Source organism: Pseudophryne corroboree, chromosome 5, assembly GCF_028390025.1.
Source record: "Pseudophryne corroboree isolate aPseCor3 chromosome 5, aPseCor3.hap2, whole genome shotgun sequence".
Classification (NCBI taxonomy): Eukaryota; Metazoa; Chordata; class Amphibia; order Anura; family Myobatrachidae; genus Pseudophryne; species Pseudophryne corroboree.
This window is the reverse complement of record NC_086448.1, coordinates 104228567-104255336: the sequence shown is the minus strand read 5'-3', so window position 1 is coordinate 104255336 and position 26770 is coordinate 104228567. Positions and strand designations below refer to the sequence as shown.

The following is a 26770-nucleotide window of genomic DNA, read 5'->3' as shown; positions in this document are numbered from 1 at the left end:
GGCACTGCAGTACGTAAATGCAATAAGTGGTGTCGCAGTTAATAAATTCCTGTATACTAAATCTCTCTTTTGTGATAAATGATTCTATCTCACTCGATTTATTAACTATATGACTGCATGTCAAACATTTGCCTTTTCCACACCTGAAGCAACCCACAATCGGTTTCCCCAGCCATGATAAAGAGGTGGAATGGTTGGGTTCCCTAGAGAACTTTCTTAACATGCTGGGTGCTAATATATTCTTCAAATTACGATTCTTTTTGAATATAATTTGTGGGTCAGGTAAGATAGCTGTTTGTAGCAAGTTGTCCTGTAATAAAATTTTGAAGTTTTCCTTCACAACTCTTTTTATTTCTATAGATTGACTGTTATATTTAGTAATGAACTTCATCTTAACTGGAGTCTCTCTGTTGTTTTCCCCATGTGGTGAAGCACTTTTTTTCTTAGTTAATAGTGTACTCCTGTCGCTCTTTGATATTTTATCACTAGCTGCCATTACCATATCTTTCGGATAACCTCTCATGATAAACTCATGTGTCATTCCATTAGCCTGCTCTGTGTAATCTTCAATATTGGAGCAGTTCCTGCGTAACCTACCGAATTGACTAAAGGGGACATTACGTAACCACGGTTTATAATGATTACTGGAATAATGCAGGAAGTTACTAGTATCAACCTCTTTTTTATAATTCTTTGTGATTATAATATCTTCACTAGAAGAAATAGTGAGATCCAAATAATTAATCGTGGTTTTATTATACGTGTGTGTAAACTTCAAATTAAAATCATTAGTGTTCAAATAAGTGACAAAATCAAGTGCAGAATCCAACTCCCCATCCCAAACAAAGAAAAGGTCATCTATGTAACGGCCATAGAATATCAGGTTCGCGCCGAAGGGTCCATTCCAAATAAATTGGTCTTCAAACGTTCCCATATATAAATTCGCAAAGCTCGGCGCGAACCTGGTACCCATGGCCGTCCCTAATACTTGTAAAAAGAAGTCCCCCTCAAAAACAAAATAATTGTGCTCTAAAATAAATCTAATGGCAGAAAGCAAAAAAAGTTCCAGTCCCTCTGAAATGTCTGAGTTCCCCATAAGATAATTTCCAATGGATTCCACTCCTTTTACATGAGGAATGTGGGTGTACAAAGCCTGTACATCTAATGAAAGGAATGCATAATTTGATTCCCATTTTATCTTACTTAAGGAATTTATCAGACTGGTAGTATCCCTTATGTAAGATTTCAGAGAGACCACAAATTTTTGTAAGTGAAAATCAATAAACTGTGACAAATTAGACGTGAGGGACCCTATACCCGAAATAATGGGACGACCAGGAGGTGATGTGAGGGATTTGTGTATTTTAGGAATGTGATAAAAAATGGGTGTGATAGGGTGCTCGATAAACAAAAAATAATATTCATCCTTGGAGATCACTTCTCCTAGGAGAGCTTCCCTCAATAGTCCCCTAAAACGATCCTGAAAAACAACTGTTGGGTCTTTATCCAGCTTTTTGTAAAAAGTAATATTGTGTAACTGGTTATATGCTTCCTCTAAGTAAAAATCCCTGGTCATCAATACTACCCACCCCCCCCCTTATCAGCACATCTAATGACCAGAGACTGGTCTTGTTCCAAGATCTTCAATGCTCTACGTTCTCTTGGATTGAGATTAGACCAGCTAGATTTTTTATCACAAATCTTCTGAAAATCATCCATCGTCTTCTTATAGAAATATAAAATAGTATTGGATCTATGGTATACAGGATTGAACTGCGACTTCCTCTTGAAAGAACTGGCCCCTTCATTATTTCTTATCGAATCGTTAACATTATAAAGGGGAACCAGTTCTTTCTGTTGGGAATCAATATGATTCTCCTCCCAAAGGTTTTCTAATTCCAAAAGGGCCCCCATATCTGTATTGTCTAATATTATTGGGGTTACTTCATCATTTTTTAATTTTTTAGAAGCAAAATACCTCTTACGGCACAGATCTCGTGTAAAGTAATTCAATTCAACAAACAGATCAAACAAATTTGGACCACATGTGGGAGCAAAATTCAATCCCTTTTTTAGAAGCGTTATTTGTTCATTGTTTAAGGATCTGTCTGTTAAATTGAAAATGCCCTTTTGATCTAATACAATCTGGCTTTTCTTACGTAATTTCCTCCCTCCTCTTCTCCCTACTTATAAATTAATCTGTTTAATTTGTTTTTTTTTTGAATCATTGATTAAAGAATGGTTAGAATATATACCATACACAAAAGATATTGGAAGGACAAGCGGGCCTGTGTATATTATATTATATTATATTGGATTTAATGTGCATTAGTGTCTGAAAATTATTTATGAATTCATATAGTATAATCTATTGATACTTATATTTGTCTATATCTATAGCATACTATTTTTATAAACATATTAGTGTTGGTTCTAGGTTAAGTGATGTTTATAAGGAGGTTGGATCAGGAGGTGGAATCAGGTAAACGATACACCAGGTGTTTTTTATTCAATAATTGAAACACCAATAGGAGCTAGGATCTCCCCTTTATAAGGGTCCTGGAGTATTGAGAGTTTATTCTATGAGGAAGCCCCCATAAGAGGAGCGAAACGCGTCAGAGGAGCAGCCTATTTGGACCTTTGTGCACCAGCTATATTGCACTTTTACAGCATATCTTTTCCAGTGACATTATCTGGAGAATTGATGGTGAACGTGTGAGTAACACTAAAACGCAGGTGTCTGCATACGGCACCCGGAGACTCACAGAGCCTGGAAGCCGGGCTCCAGAGGCATTATCAGGAGAATCAACGGTGAAGGTGTGCCTATTAACGGGACGCAGGTGTCTGCATACGGCACCCGAAGACGCGGACTCACAGAGCCTGGAAGTCGGGGTAATTAACAATAACATACCAGGCGCCAGCGAAGCGCCTTCCCGCAGCCCGAGACCGTCTCACATTATTTTCCTGTTCCGCATGTCAGCTTCAGGTGCGAACCATATGTAAAGTTCCGTTGTGGAGCGTTTGTCACACTTACCTGTTGCACTTTTTGGCTGAGTGGCAATTTGATGAAGAGTGTCTAACACTACAAAACATAACGAGACACTGTTGCAATTTATAGCTGGTCAAACTATTTGCACGATCCTATACAAAGGACTTATTTTTAGTATTTTTATTGATTTTTCTGTGCACAGGAGTTTACTTATGTTCCACCTCCTTTAGCTTATTATTAGCTTATTACTATGTTCTGATTTTTGCTTTTTTGATTTATGTTTTATTTAGACCGGTCTAATCAATTTATTCTTAAATTAATTTTTAAGCATACATGTATGTATGTGTGATAAAAATAAAAAAGAATCATATAAAGTATATTTAATTATCCTTTTTGTTTTGTTTTTATTGAGTCAAGCAAACTCTGAGCCATATCATTTTGTAGAGTTAATTAGCGCAGGAATCTATGTGTTTGTTACTTTAGGAGTCTGCAGTGCTGAGCTGACAGTGTCCAGCAGGTCCGTCATTATATAATATATACCTGTCCGGCTGCAGTAGTGATATATATATATATTTTATATCTCATTATCATCCAGTCTATATTAGCAGCAGACGCAGTACGGTAGTCCACGGCTGTAGCTACCTCTGTGTCGGCAGTCGCTCGTCCATCCATAATTGTATACCACCTACCTGTGGTGTTTTTTTTTTCTATCTTCTTGATACTAGTAGCTTACTTTAGGAGTCTGCAGTGCTGACAGTGTCCAGCAGGTCCGTCATTATATAATATATACCTGTCCGGCTGCAGTAGTGATATATATATATTTTATATCTCATTATCATCCAGTCTATATTAGCAGCAGACGCAGTACGGTAGTCCACGGCTGTAGCTACCTCTGTGTCGGCAGTCGCTCGTCAATCCATAAGTATACTAGTATCCATCCATCTCCATTGTTTACCTGAGGTGCCTTTTAGTTGTGCCTATTAAAATATGGAGAACAAAAATGTTGAGGTTCCAAAAATAGGGAAAGATCAAGATCGACTTCCACCTCGTGCTGAAGCTGCTGCCACTAGTCATGGCCGAGACGATAAAATTGTCGGAGGAGAAGCGTAAACTTGCCAATATGCCATTTACCACACGGAGTGGAAAGGAACGGCTGAGGCCCTGGCCTATGTTCATGGCTAGTGGTTTAGCTTCACATGAGGATGGAAGCACTCAGCCTCTCGCTAGAAAAATGAAAAGACTCAAGCTGGCAAAAGCACAGCAAAGAACTGTGCGTTCTTCGAAATCACAAATCCACAAGGAGAGTCCAATTGTGTCGTTTGCGATGCCTGACCTTCCCAACACTGGACGTGAAGAGCATGCGCCTTCCACCATTTGCACGCCCCCTGCAAGTGCTGGAAGGAGCACCCGCAGTCCAGTTCCTGATAGTCAGATTGAAGATGTCAGTGTTGAAGTACACCAGGATGAGGAGGATATGGGTGTTGCTGGCGCTGGGGAGGAAATTGACCAGGAGGATTCTGATGGTGAGGTGGTTTGTTTAAGTCAGGCACCCGGGGAGACACCTGTTGTCCGTGGGAGGAATAGGGCCATTGACATGCCTGGTGAAAATACAAAAAAAATCAGCTCTTCGGTGTGGAAGTATTTCAACAGAAATGCGGACAACATCTGTCGAGCCGTGTGTTGCCTTTGTCAAGCTGTAATAAGTAGGGGTAAGGACGTTAACCACCTCGGAACATCCTCCCTTATTCGTCACCTGCAGCGCATTCATCATAAGTCAGTGACAAGTTCAAAAACTTTGGGCGACAGCGGAAGCAGTCCACTGACCAGTAAATCCCTTCCTCTTGTAACCAAGCTCACGCAAACCACCCCACCAACTCCCTCGGTGTCAATTTCCTCCTTCCCCAGGAATGCCAATAGTCCTGCAGGCCATGTCACTGGCAAGTCTGACGAGTCCTCTCCTGCCTGGGATTCCTCCGATGCATCCTTGCGTGTAACGCCTACTGCTGCTGGCGCTGCTGTTGTTGCTGCTGGGAGTCGATGGTCATCCCAGAGGGGAAGTCGTACTCGTAAGACCACTTTTACTACTTCCACCAAGCAATTGACTGTCCAACAGTCCTTTGCGAGGAAGATTAAATATCACAGCAGTCATCCTGCTGCAAAGCGGATAACTGAGGCCTTGGCATCCTGGGCGGTGAGAAACGTGGTTCCGGTATCCATCATTACTGCAGAGGCAACTAGAGACTTGTTGGAGGTACTGTGTCCCCGGTACCAAATACCATCTAGGTTCCATTTCTCTAGGCAGGCGATACCGAAAATGTACACAGACCTCAGAAAAAGACTCACCAGTGTCCTAAAAAATGCAGTTGTACCCAATGTCCACTTAACCACGGACATGTGGACAAGTGGAGCAGGGCAGACTCAGGACTATATGACTGTGACAGCCCACTGGGTAGATGTATGGACTCCCGCCGCAAGAACAGCAGCGGCGGCACCAGTAGCAGCATCTCGCAAACGCCAACTCTTTCCTAGGCAGGCTACGCTTTGTATCACCGCTTTCCAGAATACGCACACAGCTAAAAACCTCTTACGGCAACTGAGGAAGATCATCGCAGAATGGCTTACCCCAATTGGACTCTCCTGTGGATTTGTGGCATCGGACAACGCCAGCAATATTGTGTGTGCATTAAATATGGGCAAATTCCAGCACGTCCCATGTTTTGCACATACCTTGAATTTGGTGGTGCAGAATTATTTAAAAAACGAGAGGGGCGTGCAAGAGATGCTGTCGGTGGCCAGAAAAATTGCGGGACACTTTCGGCGTTCAGGCACCACGTACAGAAGACTGGAGCACCACCAAAAACGCCTGAACCTGCCCTGCCATCATCTGAAGCAAGAAGTGGTAACGAGGTGGAATTCAACCCTCTATATGCTTCAGAGGTTGGAGGAGCAGCAAAAGGCCATTCAAGCCTATACAACTGAGCACGATATAGGAGGTGGAATGCACCTGTCTCAAGCGCAGTGGAGAATGATTTCAACGTTGTGCAAGGTTCTGCAACCTTTTGAACTTGCCACACGTGAAGTCAGTTCAGACACTGCCAGCCTGAGTCAGGTCATTCCCCTCATCAGGCTTTTGCAGAAGAAGCTGGAGACATTGAAGGAGGAGCTAACACAGAGCGATTCCGCTAGGCATGTGGGACTTGTGGATGGAGCCCTTAATTCGCTTAACAAGGATTCACGGGTGGTCAATCTGTTGAAATCAGAGCACTACATTTTGGCCACCGTGCTCGATCCTAGATTTAAAACCTACCTTGGATCTCTCTTTCCGGCAGACACAAGTCTGCTGGGGTTCAAAGAACTGCTGGTGACAAAATTGTCAAGTCAAGCGGAACGCGACCTGTCAACATCTCCTCCTTCACATTCTCCCGCAACTGGGGGTGCGAGGAAAAGGCTCAGAATTCCGAGGCCACCCGCTGGCGGTGATGCAGGGCAGTCTGGAGCGACTGCTGATGCTGACATCTGGTCCGGACTGAAGGACCTGACAACGATTACGGACATGTCGTCTACTGTCACTGCATATGATTCTCTCCCCATTGAAAGAATGGTGGAGGATTATATGAGTGACCGCATCCAAGTAGGCACGTCAGACAGTCCGTACTTATACTGGCAGGAAAAAGAGGCAATTTGGAGGCCCTTGCACAAACTGGCTTTATTCTACCTAAGTTGCCCTCCCACAAGTGTGTACTCCGAAAGAGTGTTTAGTGCCGCCGCTCACCTTGTCAGCAATCGGCGTACGAGGTTACATCCAGAAAATGTGGAGAAGATGATGTTCATTAAAATGAATTATAATCAATTCCTCCGCGGAGACATTGACCAGCAGCAATTGCCTCCACAAAGTACACAGGGAGCTGAGATGGTGGATTCCAGTGGGGACGAATTGATAATCTGTGAGGAGGGGGATGTACACGGTGATATATCGGAGGATGATGATGAGGTGGACATCTTGCCTCTGTAGAGCCAGTTTGTGCAAGGAGAGATTAATTGCTTCTTTTTTGGTGGGGGTCCAAACCAACCCGTCATTTCAGTCACAGTCGTGTGGCAGACCCTGTCACTGAAATGATGGGTTGGTTAAAGTGTGCATGTCCTGTTTATACAACATAAGGGTGGATGGGAGGGCCCAAGGACAATTCCATCTTGCACCTCTTTTTTCTTTCATTTTTCTTTGCGTCATGTGCTGTTTGGGGGGTGTTTTTTGGAAGGGCCATCCTGCGTGACACTGCAGTGCCACTCCTAGATGGGCCAGGTGTTTGTGTCGGCCACTAGGGTCGCTTAGCTTACTCACACAGCTACCTCATTGCGCCTCTTTTTTTCTTTGCGTCATGTGCTGTTTGGGGAGTGTTTTTTGGAAGGGCCATCCTGCGTGACACTGCAGTGCCACTCCTAGATGGGCCAGGTGTTTGTGTCGGCCACTAGGGTCGCTTAGCTTACTCACACAGCTACCTCATTGCGCCTCTTTTTTTCTTTGCGTCATGTGCTGTTTGGGGAGTGTTTTTTGGAAGGGCCATCCTGCGTGACACTGCAGTGCCACTCCTAGATGAGCCAGGTGTTTGTGTCGGCCACTAGGGTCGCTTAGCTTACTCACACAGCTACCTCATTGCGCCTCTTTTTTTCTTTGCGTCATGTGCTGTTTGGGGAGTGTTTTTTGGAAGGGCCATCCTGCGTGACACTGCAGTGCCACTCCTAGATGGGCCAGGTGTTTGTGTCGGCCACTTGGGTCGCTTAGCTTAGCCATCCAGCGACCTCGGTGCAAATTTTAGGACTAAAAATAATATTGTGAGGTGTGAGGTGTTCAGAATAGACTGAAAATGAGTGGAAATTATGGTTATTGAGGTTAATAATACTTTGGGATCAAAATGACCCCCAAATTCTATGATTTAAGCTGTTTTTTAGGGTTTTTTGAAAAAAACACACCCGAATCCAAAACACACCCGAATCCGACAAAAAAAATTCGGTGAGGTTTTGCCAAAACGCGTTCGAACCCAAAACACGGCCGCGGAACCGAACCCAAAACCAAAACCCGAAAAATTTCCGGTGCTCATCACTAATAATTTTGTTTCTCATGGTCCGAGAGTCCTTCAGGTGCATTTGGCAAACTAAAGGTGGGCTGCCACGTGCTTTTTTACTAAGGAGTGGCTTCCGTCTGGCCACTCTACCATACAGATTAGTGGTTTGCTGCAGAGATGGTTGTTCTTCTGGTAGGTTCTCCTCTCTCCACAGAGGAATGCTGTAGCTCTGACAGAGTGACCATCGGATCTTGGTCACCTCCCTGACTAGAGCCCTTCTCCCCCGATCGATCAGTTTAGACGTGCGGCCAGCTCTAGGAAGAGTCCTGGTGGTTCGGAACTTCTTCCATGTATGAATGATGGTGTCACTGTGCTCATTGGAACCTTCAAAGAAGCAGATATTTTTCTGTACCCAGATTTGTGCAATCCTGTCTCTACAGACAATTCCTTTGACTGCATGCTTGGTTTGTGCTCAGACATGCACTGTCAAGTGTTGGACCTTATATAGACAAGTGTGTGCCTTTCCAAATCATGTCCAATCAACTGAATTTACCACAGGTGGACTCCAATTAAGCTGTAGGAACATCTCAAGGATGATCAATGGAAACAGGATGCACCTGAGCTCAATTTTGAGCTTCATGGCAAAGGCTGTGAATACTTATGTAATATGTACATGTGATTTCTTAGTTTTTTTATTTTTAATAAATTAGCAAAAATCCCCCCCAAAAAAACGTTTTTCACGTTGTTATTATGGGGTATTGTGGGGGTAATTCGGAGTTGAGCGCAGCAGCAAGTTTGTTAGCGATTGGGCAAAACCATGGGCACTGCAGGGGGGGGCAGATATAACATTTGCAGAGAGAGTAAAGGTGTGTACACACGGTGAGATAAATCGGTAAGATTTTGACTATATAGTCAAAATCTTATGAAAAGTTAGTGCATATCTCAAGGTGTTAGGCAGCTTGAGATACAGATTCGATCCCGATGCACGCTCCCGTGGGGTCGGTATCGCAAGGCTAGATAGACTGTGCAGGCAAGTCAATCTTGACTATCTAGTGTACTATCTAGTACAAAGTATAGTCAAAATTGGCACTTAGTCAAAATCGTACATAGACAAAATCTCAAGCACAGATAGTCAAAATCTGTACAATCTGTGCTATCTGGGCTCTGGGGGAGTTCGAGGGAAATCGCATAGTCAACATCGGGCATAGCAGGGATCTCACCGTGTGTGCACACCTTTAGATTTGGGTGGGTTATTTTGTTTCTGTGCGGGGTAAATACTGGCTGCTTTATTTTTACACTGCAATTTAGATTTCAGTTTGAATACACCCCACCCAAATCTAACTCTCTCTGCACATTTTATATCTGTCCCCCCTGCAGTGCACTTGGGCCCTCATTCCGAGTTGTTCGCTCACTAGCTGCTTTTAGCAGCATTGCACACGCTAGGCCGCCGCCGTCTGGGAGTGTATCTTAGCTTAGCAGAATAGCGAACGAAAGATTAGCAGAACTGCTACTAAATAATTTGCTGCAGTTTCTGAGTAGCTCCAGACCTACTCCTAGACTGCGATCACCTCAGTCCGTTTAGTTCCTGGTTTGACGTCACAAACACGCCCTGCGTTCGGCCAGCCACTCCCCCGTTTCTCAAGACACTCCTGCGTTTTTACCTGGCACGCCTGCGTTTTTTAGCACACTCCCTGAAAACGGCCAGTTTCCGCCCAGAAACACCCACTTCCTGTCAATCACACTACGATCACTCAAGCGTTGAAAAAACGTTGCTCGAGCTTGTGTAAATTTCCAAAGTTTTGTGTTAAATTACTTAGCGCATGCGCGCTGCGTACCATGCGCATGTGCATTTTCCACCTAATCGCTGTGTTGCGAAAAACGGCAACGAGCGAACATCTCGGAATGACCACCATGATTTTGCCCAACTGCTAACAAATTTGCTGCTGCGATCAACTCAGAATTAGGCCCTGTGTGTAGAATTTTTTGTGAAAAAATGACTTTATTCCAGTTTGAAATAAGGCTGTAACATAACAAAATGTGGAAAAAGTGAAGCGCTGTGAATACTTTATGGATGCACTATATATAGACACAGAGGCATTACCTGGTGTGGATACACCCAGTGCGCACCTTTGATCTCCCAGCGCTCTCTGGCACGCTCGCTGCAAAAAAGAGGGCTCTGCCGAAATTAAAGGGGTCGTGGTCTCCGGGATCGTCACTCCGGGGGCCGCTCGCGGCAAAAAGGGGCATGGCTGTAAATGGAGGGGGCATGGTCTCGTAGCAATCGTCACTACTGGGCCGTTCCTGGAGACTGTGTCCCAGCGCTGTCGGCTCCTCTTCTATGACAAGAGCTGGGTTCTGTAACAGACTTTCACACTGCAGCACCTGGCTCCTGTCACTGTGGAGGAGCCCACATTTTGGTGTCACACCCAGGTGCGGCTGCACCACCGCACCCGCTTTGTGATGCCACTGTATAGACACCATTTGAAGAACTGATAGGTAAATGAGGGTCCATAGTGTTCAGTGAAACTCATCCAGGGTGCCGCCTTCTCGAGTTCTACATGGTCCTCTCCATGCAATATTAAACCCATGCCAGATGTATTTTGCATTAATAACATTTTTGTTTTTAATTTCGCAGTCAGGTGAGTAAATCTAACCCTATGAGTTATTTGTATGTCACATTCTCACATTCTCTCTCTCTAATCTATTTTACTACAGTTTTATAACAAAAATGACTGAGGTTTGATTCAGCAAACTTATGTGTAGTATAAATTAAATAGATTATGCCACTGTTACCTTTTGGATAGGAATATAGGGGTGATTACAAATATCCTGTCTGATTGCAGCACAATTTTAATTGCGGTTCTGTATGGGAATTAGTATCCTGCGTAAAGTCAACTTAATGCACCACAATACCATAATTTACTGGTAAACCTCTGACCCTTACAGATACTATTTATCTTAGTACAATCCCTCAGTCCCATTGAGGCTTATTTGACTTAAAGCTTCCTCAAAAACCTGCCAGACAGTTTTCCCCTCTTATCGGCCTGTGTTCTTGAGGCCAGCTGTCCCCAGGAAGCCTTAGCAGCTTGGATACAGCATCAGCAATTTTGAAATGACTGATAACAGTTCTTTGCAAGAACATATCAGCTGATGTTTGCAGAATGTAACAGGGGCTACAAGGTCAGGCACTCTAAGGCTTTGGGGGTCATTCCAAGTTGATCGTAGCTGTGCTAAATTTAAATGTCACACTGACATGCGGGGGGACGCCCAGCACAGGGCTAGTCTGCCCCGCATGTCAGTGCTGGACCCCCGCGGAAGTGCAAAGGCATCGCACAGCGGCGATGCCTTTGCACTTCAAGAGTAGCTCCCGGCCAGCGCAGCTTTAGTGTGCTGGCCAGGAGCTACTCGACGCTCCCCGGCCCGCAGCGGCAGCGCGTGACGTCACGCAGCTGCTGCGGCCCGCCCCCCGTTCGGTCCGGCCACGCCTGCGTTGACCGGGCCGCTCCCACGAAACGGCGGCCAAAGGCCGCCGCTCCGCCCCCTCCCGCCCAGCGATCGTCGCCGCTGCCTGTCAATCAGGCAGAGGTGATCGCAGCCCTGCTATGGCCTTCGGACGTCTGGCATGCGCAGTAGGGACCCGTTCGCTCGGCTGCGACAAAAAGCAGCGAGCGGGTCAGAATGACCCCCTTTGTCCCATAGTGCTCAGCATCTGTAAATGAAAACAGCAAGTCTCAAATCCGCATGTTTCATTTTGAATGTGAACAAAAATGTAATTAATCCATCATTCACTATACGTGATGCAATCGTATGTCACTTTTTCATGACAATGGCCCTCATTCCGAGTTGTTCGCTCGTTCTTTTTCATCGCATCGCAGTGAAAATCCGCTTAGTACGCATGCGCAAAGTTCGCACTGCGACTGCGCCAAGTAACTTTACTATGAAGAAAGTATTTTTACTCACGGCTTTTTCTTCGCTCCGGCGATCGTAATGTGATTGACAGGAAATGGGTGTTACTGGGCGGAAACACGGCGTTTCAGGGGCGTGTGGCTGAAAACGCTACCGTTTCCGGAAAAAACGCAGGAGTGGCCGGAGAAACGGTGGGAGTGCCTGGGCGAACGCTGGGTGTGTTTGTGACGTCAACCAGGAACGACAAGCACTGAACTGATCGCACAGGCAGAGTAAGTCTGGAGCTACTCTGAAACTGCTAAGTAGTTTGTAATCGCAATATTGCGAATACATCGGTCGCAATTTTAAGAAGCTAAGATTCACTCCCAGTAGGCGGCGGCTTAGCGTGTGTAACTCTGCTAAATTCGCCTTGCGACCGATCAACTCGGAATGAGGGCCAATGTTTTCTGTGTCTGAGCATGTTAATAGTCGAGTAAAGGTGAACAACAGTCTCACAGGGAAGAAAGCCTTTCTAGTTCTGCAGATATTCTTCTACAGGGAGTTCGGAAAGTCCCTCAGCAGTGAGCGCAGGCTGCAGATCTCCCCTACAGCTGTAGGAGGCCAGAGAGGTAAAACGCGTAGAACAAAATTTACTAAGAATCATGTTGGTCCCAGTGTGCATTCTCAGGCATATTTAGCCTTTTTTTTTTTTTCAAACTCTGAGATTTACTAAAGGCAAACACGGGAGTAAAATCACGATTTGAACTGCAAACACGGATGAATCTGCACATATATTGTAAGTCAATACACCATCGAACCAACTCACAAGTACAGATGGAGCCACGCTAACCATGGCTCCGTCTGGGCCTGGGCGTGCCCATCACCGCATCCGAGATGCGCACGCGCCCCATTCACTTTAATGGGAGAGTCTATGTGCACTTCCGTAGCGGGGCTAGGCGCCGGTTCGCCTAGTCCCGCCGGGAGTACACGCCTGCGATGGAGCCACACTAGATGAGTGCAGCTCCACGGGTACTTCCAATAGATGAGAATACAACACGGAAACTTACTAAGAAACGTGTTTAAAAACAATGAGCAAACTCTGGACAAAATACACTTTTTAAACAGATGTCACTGTGAGCAGCGTATTTGGAGAAGTCTGCACAGATCAGATAAGGGCCACACCCTGGTGACATCCGCCGAGGCGTCACACAAAATGCCTGCTCCTGCTCAGTGACAGGAGCCGGGTGCTGCACTGTAACATTATGTGCAGCACCTGGCTCCTGGACTGTGTAGGAGTCGGCACTGCAGCCACAGCACTCCCCGGGGGCAGCCCACATCTCCCGAACCCCTGGAGTGTCGAAAACGGGGGGTTTGGGCCAAAAGGGCATGCCCCCTCATGTGAGGCCACGCCCCATGTGTAACAGTAAAGAAATATTTAAAAATCAGAGACAAAAAATGTGTTCCCCCCCCCCCCCCCCTTTGAGTCAGCCCATGTTCAAAAAAATACAGGAAACAAAAACGTGTAGGGGTCCCCGGGATTTAATGAACCAGCACCTTTATTGAGGAGGTTCTCACTTCCTCAGGAGTCCCCAGCCTGGGCTGACTAGTTTGTGGGGGTTAATGCCTTGGCAGGGGGGACCCCGTCAGGTGTGTTCCCTGGCTGTGTCATTACATCCCTTATAATGGAGCCACGTGCTGGTTCTAAAAATATGGATGGGACCCCTACTCATTCCACCCCCCATATTATTTTTAGAACCAGGGCCAGCTCCAAAAGCTTGGTGCTGGTTCATTAAAGATGGGGGACCCCTACACGTTTTGCTCCCTGTATTTTTTAAACAAGGACCAGCTCACAGAGCGTGGGGCTGGTTATGCATGTTGGGGGGGAACCCTCACCTAGGGGCTTGTCTAGAGAGGAGGAGGCCCATGTGCAGGCTCCAATTGGGCCCCCTCCTCTCTAGCTGGTAGCTACCCTAGCGCTGTCTCAAAATCTAGCGCACATGCGCAGACCTCTGGTAAAATGGCACAGTGACCCTTCTCCCACTGATTTCCTTAATATTCATGCGCCAAACACCGGGAAAATGGCGCCGCTCCACAAATCCAAAGATTAGAATTCATCTAAACTGCCTCAGTAACAGTTGTCGCCTACTGTATGCTGCAAAAGCCCCATTTATTATTCTCCCCTTCGCTCTGTGACCATGATCATACCTGTAGATCACATTTTACACCAGCAATGTCCTTATGTGACTTAAGGGCCCTGCACACTTGCTGATACCACTAAACGATATGAACGTTCTTGTTCATTAATGAACGAGAACTCGTTCATATCGTTCAGTGTGTAGGCACCAACAATGAACGATGCACTGCCCCGCGCTCGTTCATCGTTGGTGCAGGGTCACTTATGCATGCAAGCCAATATGAACAATCTCGCCCATATTAGCATGCACTGCCCCCCCCCTCCCCCCCGGCACGCCGCTGCCGGGTCGCCCGTATCAGCCGTCGGGCACCTCGGCGGCGGGTCGCCTGATGTGTAGGGCCCATTAGTTTAGAGGTACCTATATACAAATGACAGAGCCGCTCTCCCCCCACCCCACATTGCTAACAATGCCGCTACACCTTGTACCAGCAGTTTCTATACACTGTCACATTGATTACATCATCATGTTTTCCACAAAGGGATTGTATCAGCTGTGTCTAACAATGCAGGATTCTGCTGTATTCATTATTCCGGTACTGCTACAGTACCATCATACCAGCAGCCACTCTGTACAATGATCATACCATCAACACACCACACACTTTCTATCAGCAGAGCCTCTGCAAATGACCCTCAGTAATTATGCCAGCAGTTCTCAAGGGCCCTACACATTTAACGATCCGCCGCCGAGCCGCCCGACGCCGATACGGCGGTGGGGGGGGCAGTGACGGGGGGAGTGAAGTTTCTTCACTCCCCCCGTCATATAAGTGCATCCAAATATGGACGAGATCGTTCATATCTTTGACTATTATCGCCCAGTGTGTAGGGCCTATTACACAGTGATTCTGTCTGTAAGGATCACCCATATTAATTTCACTAGCACATTACATATACCAACTTTGCAGCACCCATATGAAGCATAACAGCTGTGTCCAATGCTAATTATATTCACATAGTTCCCAAACTAATTATATTATCCATGCCACATTTTAAATATATCAGCATTGCACCATATTAATTATATTAAGATTACCATAATAGTAATTTTGCCAGTACTGCCACATGATCATACCAGCCTCGACTCTACCAGTATTTCCACATAATCATGCCGGCCTTGACTCTATCAAGTTTGCCACGTGATCATGCCAGCATTGACTCTACCAGTATTGCCAAATACTCATGCCACATTGACTCTAGCAGTATTGTCACATGATCATGCCACATTGACTCTAGCAGTATTGTCACATGATCATGCCACATTGACTCTAGCAGTATTGTCACATGATCATGCCACATTGACTCTAGCAGTATTGTCACATGATCATGCCACATTGACTCTAGCAGTATTGTCACATGATCCTACAGTGCCAGCGTTGACTACACCAGCGTTACCATATAATCAGGGCCGGATTAATGCTGGGACAACTAATCCTCTTTCAGACACGCTATTGGTTCTAAGGCCTGACCCTGGTAAAGGGCATGGTTGGGGACCCAGGACTTAGTCCCGAGTAGTATGCATTTACACATGCATAAATTTTGGGTTGATGAGTATTGACATGCAAAAACCCAGGACTCAGCTGAATGTGTGAAAGTAGTATAAATTGTGGCGGCTCCCTGCAATAAAATTGACACTCTGCTGCCATTATGCCTCTTACCTTGCCCCACAGAGTCCCCCCAATATACCCCACAGTACCTCCATGTATGCTACATAGTGCCCCTGAGTACTCACTTGAATGCTGTGGGTGAAGGAGAGGCAGTGGGTAACAGGGAGAAGCAGAGGGTGACAGGGGAAGGCAGAGTGTCATTGGGAGAGGCAGTGGGTGACAGTGAAAGGCAGAGAGTGACAGAGAGAGGCAGTGGATGACAGCTGTGAGGTGACAGCAAGCAGAGACACTCATAGAGTTACTTACTGCTGGGGCCAGGGCCATGGCAGAGTAGTATCGTTGGCATGGCTCACTCAGTCAGTGAGATGGGCTGGCACTGCACTCAGACAGGGGCAATGTGGCTCCTCCTATCTACTCTGTCGAAATTGAGACATCATGCCCGGTGCTGCAGCCTCCCCTCCCAGCCAGTCCAAGTCACTCAGAAGACAGGAGGAGCCAGGAAGAAATGATGGTGGTGGCCCTATTGCCCCTCCTCTGGCTGGACAGTGTCTTCTTAGTCATGGTCCAAAGAGTGACAGCGCACTAGTGAGTCAGTCTTGACTCATTATAAAGCCACTAGCTGAGGGCCTTATTAGCAGTGGGGCCCGTTGCAATGCATCGGCTGCACCACTGCTAGTTCTGCCACAGGTGGTAGGAGCCATTGGCGGGCCCCCTCTCTGTCCAGGCCCATGGCTCTAGTCTCCAGGGCTCCAGTCCCAGCAGTCCCTCCCTGATGGTGGTCCTGCTTTAGAGCCTTCCTACTATAAGTTATGTAACTATAGGTGACTGTAGTTGCCAGTATGTTACAGATTCATAATTAAGATAATGTGATTGTTTTACCCTTTATTGCCAGATCAGATCACTGGTGTATGACATGGGCAGCAGTGCCTCCCAGTACCGCAGCCGAACTCTGAGTGCCCCCTACTGACCACATATTAGCTCAGTAATGTTTCCCTGTGGATAACCCAGGCTTTTGTTTTTCATTTTTTTTACTGTACCTGTCTTCAACAGTCATCAGAAAGGCCGCCTTATTATTACATGTGCTGTTCGCTTCCGAAAATGTTGTAGATGACTCACTGATAGAGTAGCAGTAGTAGCCATGTCTTCTCCAGCCCTGTCAACATATAAGATGATATGATATAAACACAATCCATGTACAGAACATACCATTGTGATGCAGCTATACTGTAGTGTGATCATGCTAAAATTAGGAACAGGGGGATGAAACACTAACGCTATAGATATAGCTATAATGGACCAATTCAAGGGCAGCTACGAGGTTTAAAAAAGTTTTAGAAAATGTAATAGCTACATCTACTCAAAAGTGACCTGCTCTCCGATGTGCCCAGAGAACACCATAAACTCATCAGGGCCTTGGACTCAACAAGGTGCACTACGTGCAGCACCTTGATGCTTGCAATCATAATGTGCCCCATACAGTAGGAGCTCAAATTAAAGAAGTGACTGAATTCACTGTCATGTTCCCATTATATCAGCACAACCAGGTTGCATTGACTTTTTAAGTGGGTGACAAAATTAATAGATAAAGGAGGAGTGGGGGGGGAAGGGGGCATAGATACTGAAAAGTGTTAAATAAACTTGGGATTGGATACTAAGGGGGTCATTCCGAGTTGATCGCACGCTGGCGATGTTCGCAGCGCAGCGATCAGGTTACTTCTGCGCATGCGTATGCACCGCAATGCGCAGGCGCATCATACGGGTACAAACAGCATTGTTGCCATGCAATGCTTCTAGCGACGATTCCATTCGCACAACCGTTCGCAAGGAGATTGACAGAAAGAGGGCGTTTATGGGTGTCAACTGACAGTTTTCTGGGAGTGGTAGGGAAAACCCAGGCGTGTCCAGGCATTTGCAGGGCGGGTGTCTGACGTCAATTCCGGGACCTGACAGGCTGAAGTGATTGCAAGAGCTGAGTACGTTCAGACCTACTCAGAAACTGCAAAAAAACGTTTTTGTCCCGCTCGGCTGCACATGCGATCGCACTCATGCAAAGCGAAAATACACTCCACCGTGGGCGGCTCTTATGCGTTTGCACGGCTGCAAAAAGTAGCTAGCGAGCAATCAACTCGGAATGAGGGCCTAAGGTAGTTGAATGGATAAGATCTTGGTTGCAGGATAGAAAACAGAGAGTTGTGGTAAATGGAGTGCATTCACAGAAGGGAAATGTTACCAGTGGAGTACCCCAGGTATCTGTACTTGGACCAGCGCTTTTTAATATCTTGATTGGTGACATTGCAAATGGTATGGAAGGGAAAGAATGGCATTTTGCAGATGACACAAAGATTTGCAACAGAGTAGACACACCATGAGGAGTAAAACAAATGATTGATGATTTTGACTGTCTATACCTGCATTTCCTGCTGCTCGTGACTGTTCATCTCTTCCTATGGCTGCCCGCCACCAGTAGTACAGTATGCCAATTACTTCTTTGCTTCCTGACATCTCAGTGTGTACTGAGAACTGTGGTGTTACCTGTGCTCTGTTTTAGTTTTCTGTGATGTTAAGTTCTGTGTACCCTGTATTGTTCTAATATGCATTGTTGTGGGGGTCATTCCGAGTTGTTCGCTCGCAAGCGGATTTTAGCAGATTTGCTCACGCTAAGCCGCCGCCTACTGGGAGTGAATCTTAGCATCTTAAAATTGCGAACGATGTATTCGCAATATTGCGATTACACACCTCGTAGCAGTTTCTGAGTAGCTTCAGACTTACTCGGCATCTGCGATCAGTTCAGTGCTTGTCGTTCCTGGTTTGACGTCACAAACACACCCAGCGTTCGCCCAGACACTCCTCCGTTTCTCCGGCCACTCCTGCGTTTTTTCCGGAAACGGTAGCGTTTTCTCCCACACGCCCATAAAACGGCCTGTTTCCGCCCAGTAACACCCATTTCCTGTAAATCACATTACGATCGCCAGAACGATGAAAAAGCCGTGAGTAAAATTACTAACTGCATAGCAAATTTACTTGGCGCAGTCGCAGTGCGAACATTGCGCATGCGCATTAAGCGGAAAATCGCTGCGATGCGAAGATTTTTACCGAGCGAACAACTCGGAATGACCCCCTGTATGTATACACACATACACACACACACTCACACATACACACACACACACACACACACACACACACACACACACACACACAGTATATACATTTTTTTTATCAGAACACTCCACACACACACATATTATATATATATACATATACATACATACATACATACATACATGCACACATACATTTATTTATCAATATATAGCAGGGGGCAGGGGTGTTGGGCACCTATAGTTATCTTGCCTCCGGGCATCTGGGATGAATTAACTTATGCCACGGTCACACAGCAATGTTGGCCTATGGCCCGCAGGATGTGAAAGTGAAGAACAGGACCTTCCTTCGATCACTTACATCCAACAGAACCTTCCTTATACAGAATCTTCCTTTTTCACTACAACAGTATTTTCCTTAGATCACTACAACAGCATCTTCCTTATACAGAACATTCCTTGGATCACTACAACAGAACAATCTATAGATCACTGTAACAGCACCTCCTTGTCACATGCCATATCCCTTTCAGCTATAGATGAGCAGGTTCGGTTCTCAGAGAACCGAACCCCCCCCCCCCCACACACACACACACACACACCCACACCCGAACTTTGCCTTCTGAGTCCGGATCCGAGCCAGGCTCGGATTTTCCCTCTTGAATCGGAAACCCGAACGCGGCAAAACGTCATCATCCCGCTGTCGGATTCTCGCGGGATTTGGATTCCATATAAGGAGCAGCGCGTCGCGGCCATTTTCACTCCAGTCTCGGAGAGTGAGAGGACGTGTATTCAGTGTGCTCAGTGTCTGTTTATTGGGGCGGGAAAGTGGGGTGGCAAGTGTTGTGCTGCTCAGTCCAGTCCATATATCCAGTGTAGCTGTAAAGTGGTGCTGTGTTGTGCAGATCAGTCCAGTGTAGTCAGTGTATTGTGCTGTATCAGTCCAGGCAGATATATCCACTGTAGCTGTAAAGTGGTGCTGTGTTGTGCAGGCAAGTCCAGTGTAGTCACTGGTCAGTGTATTGTGCTGTATCAGTCCAGCCATTCACAGTGTTGGTGTTCTCTGCTGCCATATATCAGTAATTCCAGTATATATATCAGTAATTCCAGTGACGATATACGCTGCTGCTATATATATATCCACTGCTACAGTATAACAATTATAACAACCTGTTGGATTGCATCAGAGCAGTGGTAGTGTCCTGTGTCATCAGTAATTCCAGTGAAGATATACGCTGCTGCTATATATATCCACTGCTGCAGTATAACAATTATAACAACCTGTTGGGCTGCATCAGACCAGTGTTAGTGTCCTGTGCCATCAGTAATTCCAGTCATTCCTGTGACGCATATTGTCTCATATAACTCCCCAAAAATAATGGAGAACAAAACTTTTGAGGAGAAAATAGGGAAAGATCAAGAAAAACCACTTCCGCCTAGTGCTGAAGCTGCTGCCACTAGCCATGACATAGACGATGAAATTCCATCAACGTCGTCTGCCAAGGCAGATGCCCAATGTGATAGTAGAGGGCGTGTAAAATCCAAAAAGCCAAAGTTAAGTAAAAAGAACCAAAAAAAGAAATTTGAATCGTCTGAGGAGAAACGTAAACTTGCCAATATGCCATTTACAACATGGAGTGGCAAGGAACAGCTGAGGCCCTAGCCTATGTTCATGGCTAGTGGATCAGCTTCACATGATGATGGAAGCCCTCTTCCTCCCGCTAGAAAAACTAATAGAGTTAAGCTGGAAAGAGCACAGAAAAGAACTGTGCGCTCTGACATGGTATCACAAATCCCCAAGGAGAATCCAAGTGTGTCGGCGGTTGTGATGCCTGACCTTCCCAACACTGGACGGGAAGAGGTGGCTCCTTCCACCATTTGCACGCCCCCTGCAAGTGCTGGAAGGAGCACCCACAGTCCAGTTCCTGATATTCAAATTGAAGATGTCACTATTGAAGTACACCAGGATGAGGATATGGGTGTTGCTGGCGCTGAGGAGGAAGTTGACGATGAGGATTCTGATGGTGATGTGGTTTGTTTAAGTCAGGCACCGGGGGAGACACCTGTTGTCTTTGGGACGAAGAAGCCCATTGTGATGCCTGGGCAAACTACCAAAAAAGCCACCTCTTCAGTGTGGAATTATTTCTCCTCAAATCCGGGCAACAGGTGTCAAGCCATCTGTTGCCTCTGTCAATCTGTAATAAGTAGTGGTAAGGATGTTAACCACCTAGGAACATCCTCCCTTATACGTCACTTGCTGCGCATTCATCAGAAGTCACTGTCAAGTTCAGAAACTTTAGGTAAGAGCGTAAGCAGTCCACTGACACCTAAATCCCTTCTTCCTCCTTTACCCAAGCTCATGCAAGCCACATCACCAACTCCCTCAATGTCAACTTCCTCAGTCAGGAACGTCCGTAGTCCTGCAGGCCAGGTCACTGTCAAGACAGAGGAGTCCTCTCCTAACCGGGATTCCTCCATAGGATCCTTGAGTGGTATGCCTGTTGTTGCTGCCGCTGCTGTTGTTGCTGCTGGGAGTCGATCGTCATCCCAGAGGGGAAGTCGGAAGATCACTTGTACTATTTCCAGTAAGCAATTGACTGTCTAACAGTCCTTTGTGAGGAAGATGAAATATGACAGCAGTCATCCTTTTGCAAAGCAGATAACTGAGGCCTTGACAGCTATGTTGGTGTTAGAGGTGCGTCCGGTATCCACCATTAGTTCAGAGTCACTTAAAGATTTGTTTGAGGTACTGTGTCCCCAGTATCAAATCCCATCTAGGTTCCACTTCTCTAGCCAGGCGATACCGAGAAAAAGAGTCACCAGTGTCCTAAAAAATGCGGTTGTATCCAGTGTCCACTTAATCACGGACATGTGGACAAGTGGAACAGGGCAGACTAAGGACTATATGACTGTAACAGCCCACTGGGTAGATGCATGGCCTCCCGCAGTGGCACCAGTAGCAGCATCTAGCAAACGCCAAATAATTCCTAAGCAGGCTACGCTATGTATCACGCTTTCCATAAGAGGCACACAGCTGACAACCTCTTACGGAAACTGAGGAACATCATCGCAGAATGGCTTAACCCAATTGGACTCTCCTGGGGATTTGCGATATCGGACAATGCCACCAATATTGTGCGTGCATTAAAACTGGACAAATTCCAGCACGTCCCATGTTATGCACATACAATTATTTTGGTGGTGTAGAATTTTTTGAAAAATGAGAGGGGTCTGCAGGAGATGCTGTCGGTGGCCCGAAAAATTGCGGGTCACTTTTGGCATTCTGCCACTGCGTGCCGAAGACTGGAGCGCCAGCAAATACTCCTGAACCTGCCCCGCCATCAACTGAAGCAAGAGGTGGTAACGAGGTGGAATTCAACACTCTATATGCTTCAGAGGATGGAGGAGCAGCAAAAGGCCATTCAAGCCTATACATCCACCTACGATATATGCAAAGGAGGGGTAATGCACCTGACTCAAGCGCAGTGGAGAATGATTTCCCTCTTGTGCAAGGTTCTCCAACCCTTTGAACTTGCCACATGTGAAGTCAGTTCAGACACTGCCTTCTTGATTCAGGTCATTCCCCTCATCAGGCTTTTGCAGAAGTAGCTGGATAAATTGAAGGAGGAGCTAAGACGGAGCGATTGGTGGGACTTGTGGATGGAGCCCTTCATTCGCTTTGCCGGGATTCAAGGGTGGTCAATCTGTTGAAATCAGAGCACTACATTTTGTCCACCGTGCTCGATCCTAGGTTTAAAGCCTACGTTGTATCGCCCTTTCCAGCAGACACAAATGTGCAGAGGTGCAAAGACCTGCTGGTTAGTAAATTGTCAACTCAAGCGGAACGTGACCCATCAACAGCTCCTCCTTCAATTTCTCCCGCCACTGGGGCTGCGAGGAAAAGGATAACATTTCCTAGCCCACCCGCTGGCAGTGATGCAGGGAAGTCAGGAGCGAAAGCTGACAATCTGGTCCGGACTGAAGGACCTGCCAACGATTACTGACATGTCTACTGTCACTGCATATGATTCTGTCACCATTGAAAGAATGGTGGAGGATTATATGAGTGACCGCATCCAAGTAGGCATGTCAGACAGTCCGTACGTATACTGGCAGGAAAAAGAGGCAATTTGGAGGCCCTTGCACAAACTGCCTTTATTTTACCTAAGTGACCCCCCCCCTCCAATGTGTACTCCGAAAGAGTGTTTAGTGCAGCCAGTAACCTTGTCAACGATTGGCGTAGGAGGTTACTTCCACAAAATGTGGAGAAGATGATGTTCATCAAAATGAATTATAAAGTCTTCCGGGAAGACCTTTACCAGCAATTGCCTCCAGAAAGTACACAGGAACCTGTGATGGTGGATTCAAGTGGGGACAAATTAATACTCAGTGAGGAGGATGTACACGGTGAAAGGAGTGAGGAATCGGAGGATGATGATGAGGTGGACATCTTGCCTCTGTAGAGTCAGTTTGTGTAAGGAGAGATTGATTGCTTCTTTTTTGGTGGGGGCCCAAATAAACCAGTCATTTCAGCCACAGTCGTGTGGCAGACCCTGTCGCTGAAATTATTGGTTTGTTAAAGTGTGCATGTCCTGTTTATACAACATAAGGGTGGGTGGGAGGGCACAAGGACAATTCCATCTTGCACCTCTTTTTCTTCGTTGCATCATGTGCTGTTTGGGGACTAGTTTTTTTTAGAGATGAGCGCCTGAAATTTTTCGGGTTTTGTGTTTTGGTTTTGGGTTCGGTTCCGCGGCCGTGTTTTGGGTTCGAACGCGTTTTGGCAAAACCTCACCGAATTATTTTTGTCGGATTCGGGTGTGTTTTGGATTCGGGTGTTTTTTTCCAAAAACACTAAAAAACAGCTTAAATCATAGAATTTGGGGGTCATTTTGATCCCAAAGTATTATTAACCTCAAAAACCATAATTTACACTCATTTTCAGTCTATTCTGAATACCTCACACCTCACAATATTATTTTTAGTCCTAAAATTTGCACCGAGGTCGCTGTGTGAGTAAGATAAGCGACCCTAGTGGCCGACACAAACACCGGGCCCATCTAGGAGTGGCACTGCAGTGTCACGCAGGATGTCCCTTCCAAAAAACCCTCCCCAAACAGCACATGACGCAAAGAAAAAAAGAGGCGCAATGAGGTAGCTGTGTGAGTAAGATTAGCGACCCTAGTGGCCGACACAAACACCGGGCCCATCTAGGAGTGGCACTGCAGTGTCACGCAGGATGGCCCTTCCAAAAAACCCTCCCCAAACAGCACATGACGCAAAGAAAAAAAGAGGCGCAATGAGGTAGCTGACTGTGTGAGTAAGATTAGCGACCCTAGTGGCCGACACAAACACCGGGCACATCTAGGAGTGGCACTGCAGTGTCACGCAGGATGTCCCTTCCAAAAAACCCTCCCCAAACAGCACATGACGCAAAGAAAAAAAGAGGCGCAATGAGGTAGCTGTGTGAGTAAGATTAGCGACCCTAGTGGCCGACACAAACACCGGGCCCATCTAGGAGTGGCACTGCAGTGTCACGCAGGATGTCCCTTCCAAAAAACCCTCCCCAATCAGCACATGATGCAAAGAAAAAGAAAAGAAAAAAGAGGTGCAAGATGGAATTATCCTTGGGCCCTCCCACCCACCCTTATGTTGTATAAACAAAACAGGACATGCACACTTTAACCAACCCATCATTTCAGTGACAGGGTCTGCCACACGACTGTGACTGATATGACGGGTTGGTTTGGACCCCCCCCAAAAAAGAAGCAATTAATCTCTCCTTGCACAAACTGGCTCTACAGAGGCAAGATGTCCACCTCATCTTCACCCTCCGATATATCACCGTGTACATCCCCCTCCTCACAGATTATCAATTCGTCCCCACTGGAATCCACCATCTCAGCTCCCTGTGTACTTTGTGGAGGCAATTGCTGCTGGTCAATGTCTCCGCGGAGGAATTGATTATAATTCATTTTAATGAACATCATCTTCTCCACATTTTCTGGATGTAACCTCGTACGCCGATTGCTGACAAGGTGAGCGGCGGCACTAAACACTCTTTCGGAGTACACACTTGTGGGAGGGCAACTTAGGTAGAATAAAGCCAGTTTGTGCAAGGGCCTCCAAATTGCCTCTTTTTCCTGCCAGTATAAGTACGGACTGTGTGACGTGCCTACTTGGATGCGGTCACTCATATAATCCTCCACCATTCTATCAATGTTGAGAGAATCATATGCAGTGACAGTAGACGACATGTCCGTAATCGTTGTCAGGTCCTTCAGTCCGGACCAGATGTCAGCATCAGCAGTCGCTCCAGACTGCCCTGCATCACCGCCAGCGGGTGGGCTCGGAATTCTGAGCCTTTTCCTCGCACCCCCAGTTGCGGGAGAATGTGAAGGAGGAGATGTTGACAGGTCGCGTTCCGCTTGACTTGACAATTTTGTCACCAGCAGGTCTTTCAACCCCAGCAGACCTGTGTCTGCCGGAAAGAGAGATCCAAGGTAGGCTTTAAATCTAGGATCGAGCACGGTGGCCAAAATGTAGTGCTCTGATTTCAACAGATTGACCACCCGTGAATCCTTGTTAAGCGAATTAAGGGCTGCATCCACAAGTCCCACATGCCTAGCGGAATCGCTCCGTGTTAGCTCCTTCTTCAATGCCTCCAGCTTCTTCTGCAAAAGCCTGATGAGGGGAATGACCTGACTCAGGCTGGCAGTGTCTGAACTGACTTCACGTGTGGCAAGTTCAAAGGGCATCAGAACCTTGCACAACGTTGAAATCATTCTCCACTGCACTTGAGACAGGTGCATTCCATCTCCTATATCGTGCTCAATTGTATAGGCTTGAATGGCCTTTTGCTGCTCCTCCAACCTCTGAAGCATATAGAGGGTTGAATTCCACCTCGTTACCACTTCTTGCTTCAGATGATGGCAGGGCAGGTTCAGTAGTTTTTGGTGGTGCTCCAGTCTTCTGTACGTGGTGCCTGTACGCCGAAAGTGTCCCGCAATTTTTCTGGCCACCGACAGCATCTCTTGCACGCCCCTGTCGTTTTTTAAAAAATTCTGCACCACCAAATTCAAGGTATGTGCAAAACATGGGACGTGCTGGAATTTGCCCATATTTAATGCACACACAATATTGCTGGCGTTGTCCGATGCCACAAATCCACAGGAGAGTCCAATTGGGGTAAGCCATTCCGCGATGATCTTCCTCAGTTGCCGTAAGAGGTTTTCAGCTGTGTGCGTATTCTGGAAAGCGGTGATACAAAGCGTAGCCTGCCTAGGAAAGAGTTGGCGTTTGCGAGATGCTGCTACTGGTGCCGCCGCTGCTGTTCTTGCGGCGGGAGTCCATACATCTACCCAGTGGGCTGTCACAGTCATATAGTCCTGACCCTGCCCTGCTCCACTTGTCCACATGTCCGTGGTTAAGTGGACATTGGGTACAACTGCATTTTTTAGGACACTGGTGAGTCTTTTTCTGACGTCCGTGTACATTCTCGGTATCGCCTGCCTAGAGAAGTGGAACCTAGATGGTATTTGGTAACGGGGGCACACTGCCTCAATAAATTGTCTAGTTCCCTGTGAACTAACAGCGGATACCGGACGCACGTCTAACACCAACATAGTTGTCAAGGACTCAGTTATCCGCTTTGCAGTAGGATGACTGCTGTGATATTTCATCTTCCTCGCAAAGGACTGTTGAACAGTCAATTGCTTACTGGAAGTAGTACAAGTGGGCTTACGACTTCCCCTCTGGGATGACCATCGACTCCCAGCGGCAACAACAGCAGCGCCAGCAGCAGTAGGCGTTACACGCAAGGATGCATCGGAGGAATCCCAGGCAGGAGAGGACTCGTCAGACTTGCCAGTGACATGGCCTGCAGGACTATTGGCATTCCTGGGGAAGGAGGAAATTGACACTGAGGGAGTTGGTGG

General features: G+C 46.5%; 1 protein-coding gene across 1 annotated transcript in view; it reads right to left on the bottom strand.

Annotated features, from left to right (window-relative positions):
- Positions 1-26770, bottom strand: part of LOC134927292 (macrophage mannose receptor 1-like) — a 340668-nt gene that overhangs the window by 208266 nt on the left and 105632 nt on the right. The window contains exon 10 of the mRNA XM_063921538.1: positions 16770-16885. Within this exon, the coding sequence (XP_063777608.1) occupies positions 16770-16885 (116 nt within the window). The remainder of the gene's footprint in view (positions 1-16769; positions 16886-26770) is intronic.